Source organism: Vigna umbellata, chromosome 3 (assembly GCF_029865625.1).
Source record: "Vigna umbellata cultivar VRB3 chromosome 3, Vumbellata_1.0, whole genome shotgun sequence".
Lineage (NCBI taxonomy): Eukaryota > Viridiplantae > Streptophyta > Magnoliopsida > Fabales > Fabaceae > Vigna > Vigna umbellata.
The window spans coordinates 6,409,335-6,426,265 of NC_142167.1; the positions used below are offsets into that span (position 1 = coordinate 6,409,335).

General features: G+C 32.9%; 2 protein-coding genes across 3 annotated transcripts; one reads left to right on the forward strand and one right to left on the reverse strand.

Moving 5' to 3' along the window:
• The first annotated feature begins 7,805 nt into the window (after positions 1–7,805).
• LOC124833525 (thioredoxin-like protein Clot) lies at positions 7,806–9,070 on the forward strand. The gene is made up of 2 exons (XM_047308032.2): positions 7,806–8,128; positions 8,650–9,070. Exons 1-2 carry the CDS (start codon positions 7,984–7,986, stop codon positions 8,898–8,900), a joined length of 396 nt encoding a protein of 131 aa, XP_047163988.1. The 5' UTR covers positions 7,806–7,983; the 3' UTR covers positions 8,901–9,070.
• Positions 9,071–9,293: 223 nt separating this feature from the next.
• Positions 9,294–16,642, reverse strand: SYN3 (Rad21/Rec8-like family protein). Of its 2 annotated transcripts, none has more exons than XM_088110382.1 (14): positions 16,327–16,642; positions 15,973–16,234; positions 15,815–15,861; positions 15,293–15,342; positions 15,138–15,205; positions 14,634–15,052; positions 14,439–14,547; positions 14,176–14,312; positions 13,505–14,085; positions 12,939–12,978; positions 12,734–12,782; positions 11,803–11,974; positions 11,050–11,114; positions 9,294–9,560 (listed from the first exon to the last, which is right to left on the reverse strand). In XM_088110382.1, exons 1-14 carry the CDS (start codon positions 16,448–16,450, stop codon positions 9,554–9,556), a joined length of 2,130 nt encoding a protein of 709 aa, XP_087966508.1. In that variant the 5' UTR covers positions 16,451–16,642; the 3' UTR covers positions 9,294–9,553. The 2 variants fall into 2 exon arrangements, with proteins under 2 accessions (XP_087966508.1, XP_047163987.1); XM_047308031.2 differs by having other exon boundaries at positions 9,296–9,636; positions 10,994–11,114; positions 16,327–16,641.
• Between the last annotated feature and the right edge of the window lie 289 nt (positions 16,643–16,931).

Consider the following 16,931-nt stretch of genomic DNA (forward strand, 5'->3'; position numbering starts at 1 on the left):
GCTTGTTACTAAAAATTTATCAAAAATATAAATAAAATAGAGACCTGTGAAATTAATTAGGTTTAATAGGTTCGGAGGTCCCTATTTGCAGGTTCGTTTCACTTGGGTCCTCCAATTTTAGAAGTGATCAATTAGGTCCCTAATTTAACAAAAATGAGTCAATAATACCCTTTCCGTTAAATGTAAGGGAATCTGAATGCAAATTAAACAGGTGGCATGCTGAGGCATCATTTTATTTGCAGGTGGCAGAGTTTGAGCTTAATACGTGGCAATTTCTGTAATTTTTAATTTGCATTCAGATTTCCTTGCATTTAACGGGAAGGGTATTATTGACTCAATTTTGTTAAATTAGGGACCTAATTGATCACTTTTAAAATTGAAGGAACCAAGTGAAACGAACCCACAAATATAGGGACCTCCGAACCTATTAAACCAATTAATTATTAATTTAGGAATTGATTTTAGAAATTTAATTAGTAACCGATTTGAGTAATTAAAAATTTGATCACTAAAGTCGAAAAAAAATGGTCACTAATAACAATTACATTTTTTAATTAAATTTAGTTACCATTTATTATTTTCTTAATAATAATGACTGATTTAATTGTTAAATTTTTGTGACTGAAAATCTATTACCAAAGTAGTCAGTAATCTAGAAAAATAAATTTCATCATTAACTGCCATTTAATTTAATTATTATTTATCTTTTTCTAGTAGTGTGTGTCTATCAAACATAGATATTAATCAAAGAGTAAATTAATATGTGATTGGTAAACTCAATCTCTTTAAATTAAGTTTCAAAGCTGATAAAAAAATTTAAAATATATATATATATATATCAGAGAGGAAAAATTAGTAAAAGTACCTTAGAAATTAAATGCGTGATTCACGAGTAACATACGAACCACGGTAGTATGTTTCCTTAAGAACCTTTTTCAATTATTAAGTATATGATAAGTGTATAGGTTATACATAATGTATATTTTAATCCTAGTCAAAAGAATATAGTGTTAGTAAGACAATTTATTATTTTAGTCATAATAAATAATATTAAATTTAAGTGAATAATATTTTTTATAAATGTATATAAAAAATTAAGTATTTGTAGTTAAAGAAGAAAGACAAGTCTACATAAAAATTACAAGATCATTCAAAGAAAAAATGTTCATATTATGTACAACTACTATATGAAGACCATTATAAGATATCAACAAAAAAAAAAGAGTAGAAGTTAAAGACGTCGTCAAATTCTCACATTAATTTTAACACCATAGACCAATTCATTAAATATATCCTCAATTTGGTGATAAATACAATAAAAGGATATTTAAAAAAAATTATGATTTGCATAATACGTTGACTGCAATAGAAAATGTGTTAGCTGAAAGACTTTTTACTATAAACGTTACCATAAGGAGAAAAAATCTACATGTAAGTTTTAGAAGCTTTATTCAAGACATGTATATAGAAATTATTGATTTTGTGTGAGTGATTTTAAGTGACTGTGAAAAACAAAACTCTCGGCGTGTAATAATATTAAAAAGTGTATTTTAAGTGAGACTTTTAGAGCAACAAAATCACAATAAAAATATAATATTAAAAGGTATCTTTTAAGTGTAAAACTTTTAGAGTAATGAAAAACACAATAAAAACAAGTTCTTTGTATTTGTAAAATCTTTTTTCTATGAAGTTTTGTAACATCCCAAAAGTACAGTCCAAAACTATATAATAGAATAATCACATTAATTAATAATTCAGATCAGTCTTTACACTAAAAGCTGAACATACGCTTACGGCCGAACGACCTTACAAAAAGAATTACCATAAACTATATAGGATAAGTAAATATGGTCGAACGGTTTACAAAATAAAATACCGAACGATCATACATAACAAAAAGGGAAGGTGATCGAACGACCACCTTACAATAACTAGACTACTGACCGAACGTCATACTCTTCGGTCTTCACTTCTACCTCGACCAGGTTCTCTTCTTCTAGCGCATCTTCCAACGGTTCGTCTCCTTCTGCTCACATCCACACGGATGATCATTGCAATGACAAGACGAACATACAAAACACGACAAGACAGGAACACAGGGTAACCTTATGTAATTTAATTCAGATATAATCATACAATTCATACCATCAACACACAAGATAAATTTCGTCATATGTTTCATACAAAGCCTAATACTAGACTGACTGTCCGGACTATATGAAATCTGTGTAGCTACGACGTTCGTGCACCCGGGTGATGTAGTAACTGGGATACCCTCAACAGCTGCCACCCGAGGTTAGTACTATCTGTCCAAAGTGACCCTAAGGACTAGGACCTCCTGCCGTTCCCACACATGACCTACCCCCTCTACGTGAGGACGAGTACTCACGGAACATCAGGATGAACCGCCAGCTTAGCATAACCACATTCATACTTTACAAATTCCAATATTTATTCATGAGTCGTTCCTCCCCGGAACGCTCGTTCATAATCCATACATTTCATTCATATCATATTCTCTTCATCTTTCATTATCCATCATCTTAATGTCATCTTTGTTCAAAGATTTTTAAAGACACTTAATATCGAACGTTCAATCCTCACTTAGAATTAGGACGAACGCAGGGAACGAGATAGTGAAGTCTCGAGTTCTAGAATAGGATAAGACCGAGATATCACTATTGGTTTGAGAAAGAAACCGAGCATAATCATATATCATTGGAACGACTAGAACGAACGTTACTTACAAAGTGAGCCAATTAAATGAACTGACTCTTGAAAGTTCTAACCGAACACCGAAAGAATCATGCCGAATACTAAGGTTCTAAGCCGGAACCAAATGGTTGTATACACTTTAAGACCTTCAGAGGAAAATACTTAGAAGAATTCACATTTAGAAACCGAATGTCAGTCAATGACCGAACACGGTAGAGAAAATTCTATTGAAGTTGGACGAACACTATTTTCATCAAGATATATCATACAAGAAACGAATACGAACGCTTGGTATAAGACCGAGCATTACTCATTACGAGCGATTGGTGTGAGACCGAGCACTACTAAACTTATAAATAGAAAGCTTAATAAATATAATAAAATACTATTGGAACAGTGTTTAAGAATAACTAAAATATACAAATACATATATTTACAAATTTAAGTTTATCACAGACTACTCAGATACAACTACGCTTGGCCAAACGCTCAAGCATAGTATTACCACACGAAGACGCTCGTTCTCAACTAGGATTCTTTCCAAATGAAAGAATCCAATTTTAACCAAGGTTACTGGTATTACCGAACGGTCAAGGACCGTTTAGTGACGAACGTACACCATCTTAGGGAAATTTCATATCCAGAATTCATTCATATTCAACTCATTTCTTAACACATAGTTTCATAACTTTATACAATTCATATCATAATCAATTTTTCATACTTCATACAATCCATATCATAGAAATTTCATATATTTCATATATCAGAAAATAGCACAATCACATGTCATTTCCAATCATCCATCACGAACGTTCATGCATTACAGTACACATACCAAATTAAATTAAATAAGCTTCCCTTACCTCTGAGCGTGAACGAACGTCCTAAAGGCAGAATTAAGGCTCGCCTGACTACAATTTCTTCTACCCTCACGTTCAAAAATTCTTCAAACTAAACCAAACAATAGAAAACCAACAATGGCTCAGACAAGACGACATCATGCAACCAGAACTTGGTTTGCATGTACTAGAGAACGAACGGCTAAGGACAAGAAGAACTTACCAGTTCAGAACTCGAAACCGTTCAGTTCAATCTAAAGCTCTTGACGCCGGAAATGCTTCTACGGTGCCTAAATGGTGATCGGAGAAGGGAAAAGGTAAGATTTCGTAGAGAGAAGGGAGAGCTTTTAGTGAGAAGGAGGAGAAATAAGAAATATCAGAGTTTTGGAGAAGAAGATGCATGTAGAGAGTGTGACGCAACTTTCAAAAAACTCAGTTTTGCTTAAAACGAACGTCCGCTCATCTGCTGACACCTGCATTCCACTATCTGATTTCCGGATCACCTCCGCTTGACACCTGGCGTCCGTTTAAAGGGTTTTTGGGTGCGTTTTTAATGGTTCTGACAAGTTTTTTCTTTTTTTTATGGTATGGCAATGATGTTTAAGATGAGCTTATGAGAAAAGTTCTCTTTGTTTATAGAAAGTAACATTATTAACAGGTTATCATTTCTATTGATAGTTATTGTCTAGCGACTCTATGACAATCATTGTCAGATCTTATAATCATCATCATCTTACAAAATATTTTACAAAAGTATTTTAAACTTTATTCAATTTCCTTTTAAACAACATTTAACCCGAGTGTTTAAAGAGATATATTACATGATAATCACATATACTAGTTATATCACACCAAAATTATTATGAACATCATTTAAAACACTTTAAAGAAGGAATTGAAGCGTTTAACACCTTAATCATTATTTAATTGTACATCATCGTATTGGTAGCAAATAAGCATAATAATGGTGTCAATTTTAGTGTTATATGAAATTTTTCTTAGGTATATTATATTCCAACAAACACTCCAAACATTTTATTTTAAGCTTCCAACCTTGGGAGTATTCATTCTCTCCAAGAATATGTGTCCTATTCTAGTTAAATAGTGATTGTGCCTACAAAAAATACTCTAGCACCCAAGTCAACCAAGTGCATCAACACGGTAACAAATGAACGTAATTAATATATCTCGTAAAATGTGTTATTTATACTATTGTTCATGGACCCTACCTGAATAGGTCTAGGTCACGTAACCTAATTACCTCTTAATTTTAAATTATCATAGTTAATTATTGATCATTCGACTCTAACTTGTAAATTATTGTGACTAATAGGTAATTGGCATGATCTTGTTTTGATCAAATAGGTATAGACCAAATATATGTCAGACTTAGTAGACTAACATATATTTGGTCATAAACAAGTTGCATATGACCAAGAAATACTTGGACATATACAATACATAAATTTTAAAGTAGATGTAATACAAATTTCTTTACCATCTTAACATAAGTCGTCTAATGTCAAAGTTTGTTTTTATCCATAAATTTTTACTATAATTTTAAGATGACAACAAAGTAAGATAAATTATACATAATTTATTATGTTACACTAATCAATTTCTTTTATTTATAAGCCAGAGATGCATAGTTTATACAACTTAAACAAATAATCAATGAGCGTGTTAAGAATGTTCTTAACATATTCAATCACCTTGGTAGTTGGTAGTTTATGAACTCATGGTAAATGGTTTCTCACAGTCTTTGTGTGCCAATTCATTTGATCACAAACTTGTTCTTTTAGAATTTTCACTTATTCTAATATTGTTTTAACAATCTTTAACTCTCTTTTTTTAATATATATATCTAGAGTTTAAGTATTATGGCTTATGAGTTAAGAAATAAGGTTTATACTTTAAACTTTAGGCTTAGTGGGTAGGGTTAAGAGTTAAAGTTGAGGATATAGAGTTTAGAATTCTTCCAACTTATAATATATTTTAATTCATTATCATCATTCTAAGTTACTCATCTTATAACTCTTATTAACTAGTATTATGTTAGTTATCTAGAAGAATAATGTAGGATTGAACAATGTAAGAACAAAAGAAATTAGTGGTTTGGTTATGAATTTTGGAATTCATATTCCTAAATGCCCCAATGAACACTCAATGGAATCATTTATGGGATCAAGGTTCTTTGTTTGGCCACACATAGGTTAGAAATATAACTACTAATATCATTTCTCACTTTTCATTTTCCTATTTTACAATGTTTATTATGTATTTTTATTAAAAAATATATTAATCCTTGTAGACACTCCACTTTTAAAAAAAAAAATTGTTCACAAAAAATATTTATTATGTATTTTTATTAAAAAAAGATATTAATCTTTATAAGACACTCCACACATTATGATATTTTAAAAATTATTCTGTTTTCTTCCATAAAATTTTTTATCACAATTTTTATAAAAAAATCATATTAAGAATATAACAAATAAAATATAAAGATTCACCCTTCATATTTTTAGACACACCAGAAATTGTAATCACATTTATCATATCAAATAAAGTTTATTTTTTCTTTCAGCTACATTAAGCCGCAGACTTATTGAAGTGCTCTTTCATAAATAATACCGTGACTTTTAAAAGAAAATTACAAACATATATTGGAAAAATGATAACTTAGTTTAAGATTGGAAAATTCATAAAATAAAATATAAAGGAAAAAAAAGGAGATATGGTTTAAAATTGGAAAGAGAAGAGAGAAAGAAGATAACTTGGTTATATAAAAGGAATATTTCCTAGATACTAATATTTTAAATCATATATTGTGTGTTGATGTAAATTAGTCAAATCGACGTTCTCTTAACTACGTCAAATAATTTTTGGGTTAAATATGTTTTTAGTCCCTAAATTATTGGCTGTTTCTGGTTTTCGTCCCTGTTTCAAAGTAAGGTACAATTTGGTCCTCATTTTGTTCGAAACATTCGTTTTAGTCATCGAAAGCTAAACACTCTTTAAAAAATTTGGTCCTCATTTAGCAATAAATGAGGACTAAAACCAAAATTCCGAGGACTAAAACGAACGTTTCGAAAACAATGAGGACCAAATTGTACCTTACTTTGAAACAGGGACGAAAACCAGAAACGGCCAATAGTTTAGGGACTAAAAACATATTTAACTCATAATTTTTTTAAAAAAATTATATTGACCCTATTTTATTTAAGATGAAGATTAAACTGAGAACACAAAATTAAATAACCATGTTGAATAATTCCGACAAAAACAAAAAAAAAAGAAACCTCTATAATTTAATAAATTATTAATTAGTACAATTTTATTTACATATTGTATTGCACTGTCTATTTCACTTATTTTTAGAAATTATTTGTGAAATTCTATTTAAAGCATACTTTAACATTAATCAGCATCATCTTTCCAACAAATTTTGAAAAAATGTTTTAAATTTTATTTAACTTTCTCGGGAAAAGTGGCATATTTCTAAAAGATTGTAAAAATTGAGTACGTTATCATTATTGGACTTGCTTTATTCTTGAACCAATTAGGATGTTTTCTTTTCTTCGTTCATATGCTTAAATTGTGGAATGTATTTGGACTTTAAAATGACTGCATACGTTTAGGCGATATAGATAGATACAAAGATCAATGTCTACATTCATTCTATTTTCTTTATGTTTTTTCTTTCTCAGGAGCATAAATATTTAATTGACCATAAAACTTGTCATTTTCACATCAATTAATGGGGCCATTATAAGCAACTTATTCTATAATGCTTTAGTCCTTTTAATATTGTTTTGCAAAATATATGGTTTTCTCCTATCATTAAATTCACATTTAGTGCTGCATATGTTTTAAAACAATTAGGATCATTTTAAAATGTTACCCGAAGATTAAAAGAATTATGAATTCTAGAAAAACTATAGATTGCAACTATCTTTTTAATAGTCGTTGAGCACTAATGTAGAATTATAATAAAAATACATATATACAGAATTAAACTATTCATTTTTTATTTTACTGAAAGAAATGATTTTTTAAGACTAAACTTCGTTAATGTTTGGTCTCCTAAAAAATAATATTCAATGAGCATGAACGTAGAGAAAAACAGCATTTTTGTTATCATAGACGGACAAGATTTTAAAAAACAATGACATTTGATGACAGCGTTGGCGGTCCAGTTATCTGATGACTGAACAAAAAATGTTATCAGAAAACAAAAAACTCATGAACTACAAAATTTGTATTAAAAAACTAAAATATCAGAAAAAAAATGAAACAACAATGAGAGAATAAATATAAAAGAGCCTAAGGTCTGTCATATACACTTGGAGGAAAAGTATCAAACTTTGTGTTGGAAAATAATCTGACAACTTTGTGGAGTTGTTTTGTTTGCAGAGAAGAAAAAATGCCGTTGAAGTTGTTGGAGGCAACAGTGTCGAGTTTTGATGGTGTTTTTGAGAAGTTCCGATCAGAGGCTGCAGAAAACAAGGCGAATCTCATCCTTTTCTTGGCTGACAAAGACCCTGCTACCTCTCTCAGCTGGTGCCCTGGTATCTATATACCTATCATGCTATCCATGCATGCTCTTTTTCTTCTTTCTCTTGCATGTTCAAATCTGATTCTTTTTACTCCAAAACTTATGATTTAATAGCTACTTCAGCTTCTGAATTTGATGACTGGATGCACTAAATGCATTTTATTTCATGGAGCGTTTGAAAATATCAATGGAAATTCTTTGCCAATATAGCACAAAACATTGACTTGGATTTCATTGGAGAAAGAATCTTTTCTGTCAATATTGCAGAAAACTTATAAGATATTGGTTAACTAGTGAGAAGAGCTTCTGATAGATTGTTGTTCTGTATGTAGAATGATATTTGTACCTATTAGCATATCTCTGGATAACTTAGATCTCTAACTTTGATGACGCTTAGTGTAAATTACCAATTAAAGTATTATATTAGACAAGAAAAAGGATTAAGATTGATGTTGATTACAATTTTTTTATCATATTGTTAGAGAAGCATGACTAGTTTAATCAGAACTGTGATGTACACCTTTTCCTTCTTAGATTGTGTGAGAGCAGAACCTGTGATCTACAAGAAGCTGGAGGCGTCATCTGATGACATTGCACTTTTGAGAGCTTATGTTGGAGATAGACCAACATGGAGGAACCCCAAGCATCCATGGAGGGTGGAACCTAGGTTCAAGCTCACTGGGGTGCCAACATTGATCCGTTGGGACAATGACACGATCAAAGGTCGCCTAGAAGATCACGAAGCTCATCTAGAAAACAAAATTGAAACTCTTGTTGAAAAGTGACAAACGATTCACGGTGCATGGTTTTAGTTGGTACTGCATATAGTTTAAACAATGTGTGATGTACTCATATCAGCAATTTATCCCTCTCATACTTTATAAACTTGCTGCTAAAGCATATAATAAAAGGTGATAAGGGATGGCTATAAACGAGGGCAGGTTCTTTTAGCTTATTTTGTGGCTTTGAGCACTACAAATTTACTGGTTAGTCCAAGGTAATGTTACCTATAGTGTTTTTGCAGACTGAAAATGCCAGTTAAACGAATTTTGATTCAGAATTCATACAGTTCGTAGTTCATAACGCATAATTGAGTGAAGTCCGTATGTTAGAGAGACAACCGATACATAAATCTGCCTTTTCTTACTTTGTACAGAGGGCCTAAATATCACTGTTTGACTGTTATACCGCTCTTTCTGTTTCAGCCTTCATTCATAATTAACATATATTACATGTCAAGGTATAAGAATCCTCACTTTTGTAAAAAGCCTGAAAAGCCTAATTTTAAATGCCATGCTTGTTGACAAAAATTCAGACCAAATTACAAGGTGGACAATTTCAATCCTAAATTACAAGGTGGGCAAAATTAAAAAAAAATAAGTTAATGATTGCAGTTTAATATAAACTAACCAGATACAGATATACATAGTGACAAAAATCATCTCCTCAAGCTGGCCATTTCGCCTTATGTCTGCTATTATACATAACCGACTGCGTTTCCATTCTAGACAAGAAATCCAACTGCCAATCAACAAAGAAATGCCTTATGGGAAGTGGATCACCAAACCAATATTTCAAACGGATGAAAGAAAAATTTTAGGAAATGTTAGGCTGCACAAGATGGTTCAAGTTAAAAAATTCTCCACAACTTTTATCTACAACCTTTAATTTCTCCCAAAGGAATCAGAATAAGGTTAAAGTATCAAGAATATTGAATAAAGTGAACATGTGATTCGGGAGGGAGCAAGGCAAGGCTCCTCAAGTGCACGATGATGTAGAATATTATAACCGATTAAATTTAGGTCATATCCTTACCACAACTTTCTCTTTCAGATATAGTATTAGAATTTAGCAGTCACTCTTAGTTTAGTAGTCACCCTTAGTAAGTATTAAGAACACAAACCCTGAATGACGGCATAGGTCCAGTAGCGGCTATATTGCATGGATACCAGTACAATACCAATATCCAACATATCAAATGAAAACTTTTCTTGTTCTAAAAGACGAGAATAGTACTAAACATCATTTGGTCAAGATTAGAAAAATACAACTTTAAGTGGTTTACGTGACCACTAACTTTTAATCTTAATCATCCATGTCCATGTGTACAAATAAGATGTATGGTTTTCATAGAATAGTTTTCACTTGTTCTTCCCTCTTTCTGTGTATGTTTATATATATGTATGTGTGTGTATATGTATATATATCAATCTATATTTTAAAAGATACAAATTATTCTAAATAGCAAATTATTAGGATTAAAAATATTCTCAATATCACCATAATAATTAAGAAAAAAAAATCAAAATCTTCCTATTCATTACAACATATTTTTATTTCCTTTAATATATTTTATTATTACAAAGAGAGATAAGGAAAATGTAATTGGTGATTGCATTCAATTAAATAATTCATTATTTTCATTCAAGTATACATTTTATGATAAATATTTAATAGAAAAAAAAGCTACATTGTTGTGAAAACAACTATCATAAAAGAAAGTATTCCTTACATCTAATTTTAACCGAAAAACTATAAAAAAAAAATTGAGGGTGAGGGATCTAACTAGTACCCAAGACATACTACCCATTCTTCAATCTGCATGCACATACCCTTTTCAAATAATTTTTACTTGTGAAGAGTACAACTCACAAAGAAGTATGTTATTGTCATCAGCTAGTTATGACTAAAAGAACAAATTTATTTACGCTATCAAATACTATTTTTATAAAGAAAAAATATTACTGGTATCTTGAATAATTAAATATATATCAATAAGCCAGCATTACAATTTATTAGAACCCGAACTATCACTGTTTCCACTAAATTTCTATCATCCACCTTAAGTTAAAGTCTTAAATAAGTACAAAACTCTTACCTATATACACAATGACCTGCCATCAACTTCGAACATTTGAAGGCGTTGTGGCCAACTTCAAGCTGATATCATCATAAGGTGCATCTTGTTTTACATCAAGAAGTCTATTAGTCTGTAAAACCTGTAATTCCACTTTCACCTCAGTCACAAGAATAGAAGGCATGCGTGCTTTTGAAAAAAAAAAAAAAGCATTATGTGTAGGACTTGAATTCATCTGATATAAAAATATATATCCCTTAATTTTACAATCAAATAGACTACACATTTTTCTATCAGATATTAACAGAACTAAATCTGGAAGCACTAAGTAGAATTCAAATATATAACTATGTTGCTCAAGAAAATGAATAGTCCAAACTTAAGTATAGGGATTTTATCCAATGAGATAGCAATATTTAAAGGAGAGAGATAAATAACATCAAGGATAACACACTTTTACACCCACACACGTGTATATCACATACTAATCATTAAAAACAACATACAAGCAGCAATATGACGAGTTTTCCCTTCCAAGATCCTTTTCAAGCTAAGAGAAAATAGATCTCTAATAGGTTTCTGATAGGTTTGGTATTGTATATAAGAGAAGGAATAAATAAGTTGTGTGCCAGCTGCATCTGAACTATTTAAATAGTTTAGGGACAATTTTGAGGGGAAGGGGAAGGTTCTTCAAAATTGGGGTGATTGGATCAAGTCTTTCCAAACACACAATTCACATTCTAATCATTAGAAGCATACATGCAAACACCAAATATTCACATTCTTTGGACATAAATGAAGCTTCTTTGAATGGAAATGTTTCAACCCACCAATACTTCAAAGAACATACGAGCAGCAATATGCCGTGTTTTCCCTTCTAAAATCTTGTTCAAGCTGAGATCAGAGAGATCTCCAGTAGAGCCCTCCGAAATAGGGGTGATTGCAGGGTCCTCCAAAATTGGGGTGATCGGATTAAGTCTTTTCAAATATTCAGCTGTATACCTGGAATTACATATGCGAAGAATACTGGCTAAGTTCAGACGCTACAGAACTAAAATGAAGAAAATAGTACGAAAAGCAAAAGGGCATAAACAACTTATAAATGGTATATATGCACATTCTAACTTCCAGAAAAAAAAAATCCACACACATTAAGAATATGACTTTAATTACTAAGATTTCTTTAAGGATTTCCTCACCTATCACCACATCATTACATTCTTACCATAACATAATTACCACACTAATCTGATGCTTAATATTTCACTCTATTGTATCTAATGACATATTGGATGAACAATCATTTGGGCCCAAGGAAGAGGAAGAAAGTGAGGTAACAGTCCCTGTGGATAGAATACTGAACAAATTCACAATGTGCAAGTCCCTAGGTTATATGCATAAATATAAACAATTAAAAATACCCAGAAATATATTAAATTTGGAAAAGCACAACCTAAACATATCACAATTGCATGCTTGAGCAAAAAAAATCACAATAATGATATTTCAAAAGACTATCCTATAAACCATTTTATTGGTGCGTTACTATTAACTATAATTTCATTAACTTTAATTGTTGATTAGAAACAATTAAAATAGTTGTACTTGACGTCAAGAGTTGAGGTAATTGGATAACTGCTCTCTATAAGCTAACATAAAAAATATTATAAACTGTCTCAAAAAATTGCATTGCATGTTATAAACAGCTTGAACAAAATCATGCATATTCCACGAAAGTGTATAGAGAAAATGGATAGGTACTTGGTCCTTTCAGACAATGTCATGTTACTTCCACTTGTACCTTGTGAACCTGCAAAATAACCAGTGTTAACCATAAATCTGATTCTGATGATATAGTAGAAATTGGATATCCAGTATCATATAATACAGGCAATGCCAACAATAAATAAGTAATAAAAGGGTATTTGACAGAAAAATCAAATTCGATATGACATTTAGAACCTACTGGCTGGTGTGTTGTTGCCCAGATTCAGAAACCAAAACTCCTACAAAAATAAGTTTAACAAATTATTAGATTCAATGCTTCAATTAAACCACACTAAGAGCATTAATAGTAAGATTACTAGAAGCAATTTTCACACTCCAGAACAAGAATGGAATCCACAGATGGTGAAAAAAGACTAGGCAGCGAGAACAGGCAAGTACATATAAAAAATTGTTGCAAATAGACGTAAATGAGTGAAGTCGTTCCTATTGCTATTGCTACTAGCTCAAAAATATGATCAGAAGTCAACTCGTCAAGCAAGTGTTTTAATTAAAAAGAGCATTAAGTCCTAAAATATTTAAAAACTGATGCTTGACAAGTAAATATCTCTGGAAGAATCAAAACTATATCACACATACAACAATATCTGTTTCAAGGGATTTAGAAGTTACAGTTTTATATTAATCCTACTCCCATATTCCTTCTACTAAAGGAAAATCAGAATACATGCTTTTAACTGAAAGGAAATATGTGATTAACTAAGACTGACTATACGAAAGCATACATAATAAAACATAAAATCTTACATCTGTTGCAGCAGAATTGATCACGTGATGCATATCTGAATATGGAGATTGCATTGTCTCTGATCCATAAGCACTAGGTGATGCTGCTAAATCTAGTGTCGGCATTCTCTCAGATGCAATATTTGTTCCCAAAGAAGTAACTGATAGGTTACGAAGTGAAGTCATAGTCAAGTCATCTCTTCTACCAGGGCTCGTGTAGTCATCCTCAACCACATTGTGTGCTTGGAAGGTGGGAGGGGGAGTGACAGCAACATTTCGAGCATGTTCAACTTCTGTATCAAATGCAGTAACAGGCGATGTAGCAGTTATTGTCTCTTCAGTAACTTGGTTAGTAGCACCTATTGGCTCTTCAGAGGTTTGGTTTGTAGCAGCTACTTGCTCCACTTGGGGTTGGTTAGTAGGAGCTACAGAGTCTGCAGGGGGCTGGTTAGTAGGAGCTATTGGCTCTTCGGAGACTTGGTCGGTTGGAGAAAGAGTTTCAGCCATTCCAACATCAGCATGATCTTCCTCAGAGATGACCAAATGAGGTTTTGAACGTATATATTCACCAGTGCATATGTCCAAAAGATTCTTGTCAACTCCTGAACACAGGGACACATTTTCAGATCACGTGTTGAAAAAAGTACAAGGTACCACACAATCAGCAAAATAACATACAGACATCAGCCTACCAGTTAACAAGGGCTGGTAAAACATGTTCTCTTTTCTCCGACTATTGTTCAATTTCCATATACCCAAGCTAGAGGAAGGAGCTTCCCTTCTTTTCCTCATTATATCACGTGGATTATTAAGTGCACTCCGCATGAATCTACAAAGACACATCAAACATGCGTAACAAGCAGAGAAAGAACAGGAACCTAAAACTTTTTCAGGTATGATCTACAAGTTGCATGAGAAGGAGGCTATTCAACAAAAACAAATCTTAAATTATTACTTATTCTTTAACACAATGTGTTCATCAAACAACTGTTTTCTTTTTCTTCCTCTCCCTTGTGGCTGCTGTATTGGAGGACTTTCAGGAAGCACAAAATTGGGAGTATTATCTGAAATGCAAGGTAAACAAAAGTAAACTTTTTGTATTTCTGGGATCAATATGCAACACAAGAGACATAGATATTCATGCACTGACCGACAAGAACTGGCACAGCTGGGGTGGTGCCCCCTTGAGACGTAGGTGGAGTTGGAGGATTAAATCGTAGCTGAGATGGTACAGACATCCTTTCAGGATCAAAATCATGAATCATAGAGTCATGAACTCTGTTTGGCTCAGCGTCATTGTCCTCAAGATTTGAAAATAGTGGAGGATTTTCAAGGTTGAGATCATCATTGGTGGCATCAAGACCAACCTCAAGTGCCTCGACTTGGGTTGCTTGTGGAGGACTAGGACCCAACCCCCGACGAACTTCAATGGGATCGACCGGGGTGGTTGCTTGTGGAGGACTATGTATGGTAGGATCCGGCTGGATAGTTGATGATTCTCTTTGGGTGCTTGGACCATCATCTGCAGCACCCACGCCTTTCAATGATGATGGAGACCGGGGAACAATGCTGTAAGAACAAAACAAGTACTATTGGTTCATAATCCCAAAAAGTTGAATGAAAAAGAAAAAATTAAAATACAGCTAGGGCTTACTCCTCCTCCATTGGAATAGGGCCAGTGTCATGCAGCACTTCTGTATGAGAAGAATCTATTACTATATCCTAAATAATAAAGAAAAATTAACAGTTTGAAAAGAAAAACACAATGTCACATAGTTACACAGTTGCCTGAAGGGAACAAGACTGCACCTCATCAAAAGATACAGTCACGTAATAATCTGTTGTCACAGGAATTCGATCTGCACATTGAGAATTATTAATTATTAACGTCCATCTGCTCACAAGCTTTCAAAAGGAATGAAATGAGTTCATAATCAAATTAGTCCGTAAGAGATAAAGGGCGTCATGCTAATCCCTTAAAAATGGAAACAATACTCAGGGTTCCCAAAAGTGTATTTCTTTTGTCAGATGGGTCCTCACATCACTAACTTTTCATTGATCAGCAAAATACACATACGAACTGCCCAATAACAAATTTGGCATCACTCAGTCCCCAAAAGAAAAAAATCACTGTTTTCGTAAAACATCCATAAATTTAGTCTTTTCCCAGGAGTAATTTACTTTTTCACTTTTGAAATACAAAAACAACTATTTCATGACCAAAATGTTACTTCAATCATGGCTGCATGACTGCATTTGTCTGCACACAATTCAAAATCCTAAGGAACAAATTCAATTGTTTATTCTAAAAAACTCAACCAATTATGTAACCTGGGAGCGTGATGTCTTCCAAATCCCTGGAGTTCCGATCCTCAGTCCTTAAAGAGACGCCCAAAAATCATCCATAATGTGATAACACAAATCAGACCACGAAAACTCAAAATAAAAAAAATAAAAAATAAAAAAGTGAAAACCCAAGAAAAAATTACCCTGTGTAATCTATTTGGTAGTCAATGTTCTGGGCATCGAGGTCGAAAGTCCCCGGCAGAGTCACCGATTGAAACGGCGCTGGCCCCACCTCCTCCGTCTGAGCAAACTGGAGAGAAGAAAACGCCTTGTGGAGACCCGTCAACGCGTCCTTGCAGTCTTGGTGAAGATACTCAACTTTCTTGGAGTATATCCGAACCACGCCAAGAAGAAGGTGCCCAGACATTCTGAGCGCGATAGGAACACCAGGGTCCATGATGCGCACTGAAAGAGCACAAGAAAAAAAAACAGACTAAGAACAAAAGTGTGGAGGTGAAGATGATTTGGGAAGGAAAAAAACGACGTCTTTTACTTACGAACTGTGGAGGGAATGTCGGTGGTGGTGTAGTGCGATTTCTTGAGGCGGTGCTGGAGGTGAGCGGCGATCCACACGGTGGAAAGTGGACCCTTTCGCGCCAAAAAGGTTTGAGAATAGAACATGGTAGTGTTCTTGAGATGTTTGATGGGACTAAGATTCGGGAAGATGGAGGAAGGGATTTTGGGTTTGGTTAGGGTTTGTGAAGTGATTGAATGCAATAGAGAAATGGCGGGAAACAACGTTTGGAACTGTGTAGTGGCGCGGATGTTGCCAGAGAATTACGGTGATGCGCAGTTTCCAGTTCTGTTGAAATGGCCTCATTTTCTCCCCTTATTTACAATGTCTGCCATCGGATGGATTCCATAACCTTACACTACATTTAGGAAAATGATACTTTAACAACATGTTTTAACAACATTTAGGGAAATGATACTTTATATCAGGTTAAAATCGACTCTTATTCAGACAGAATATGTTTCTGACAACATCAATATAACAAAAATAAATGTAAGATTAAGAAAATTAATGAAAATCCGAAATAACCTGTAATATATATATATATAAATCATGGAGTTTAGATTTTAAAAATGTTTTTTTATTTCT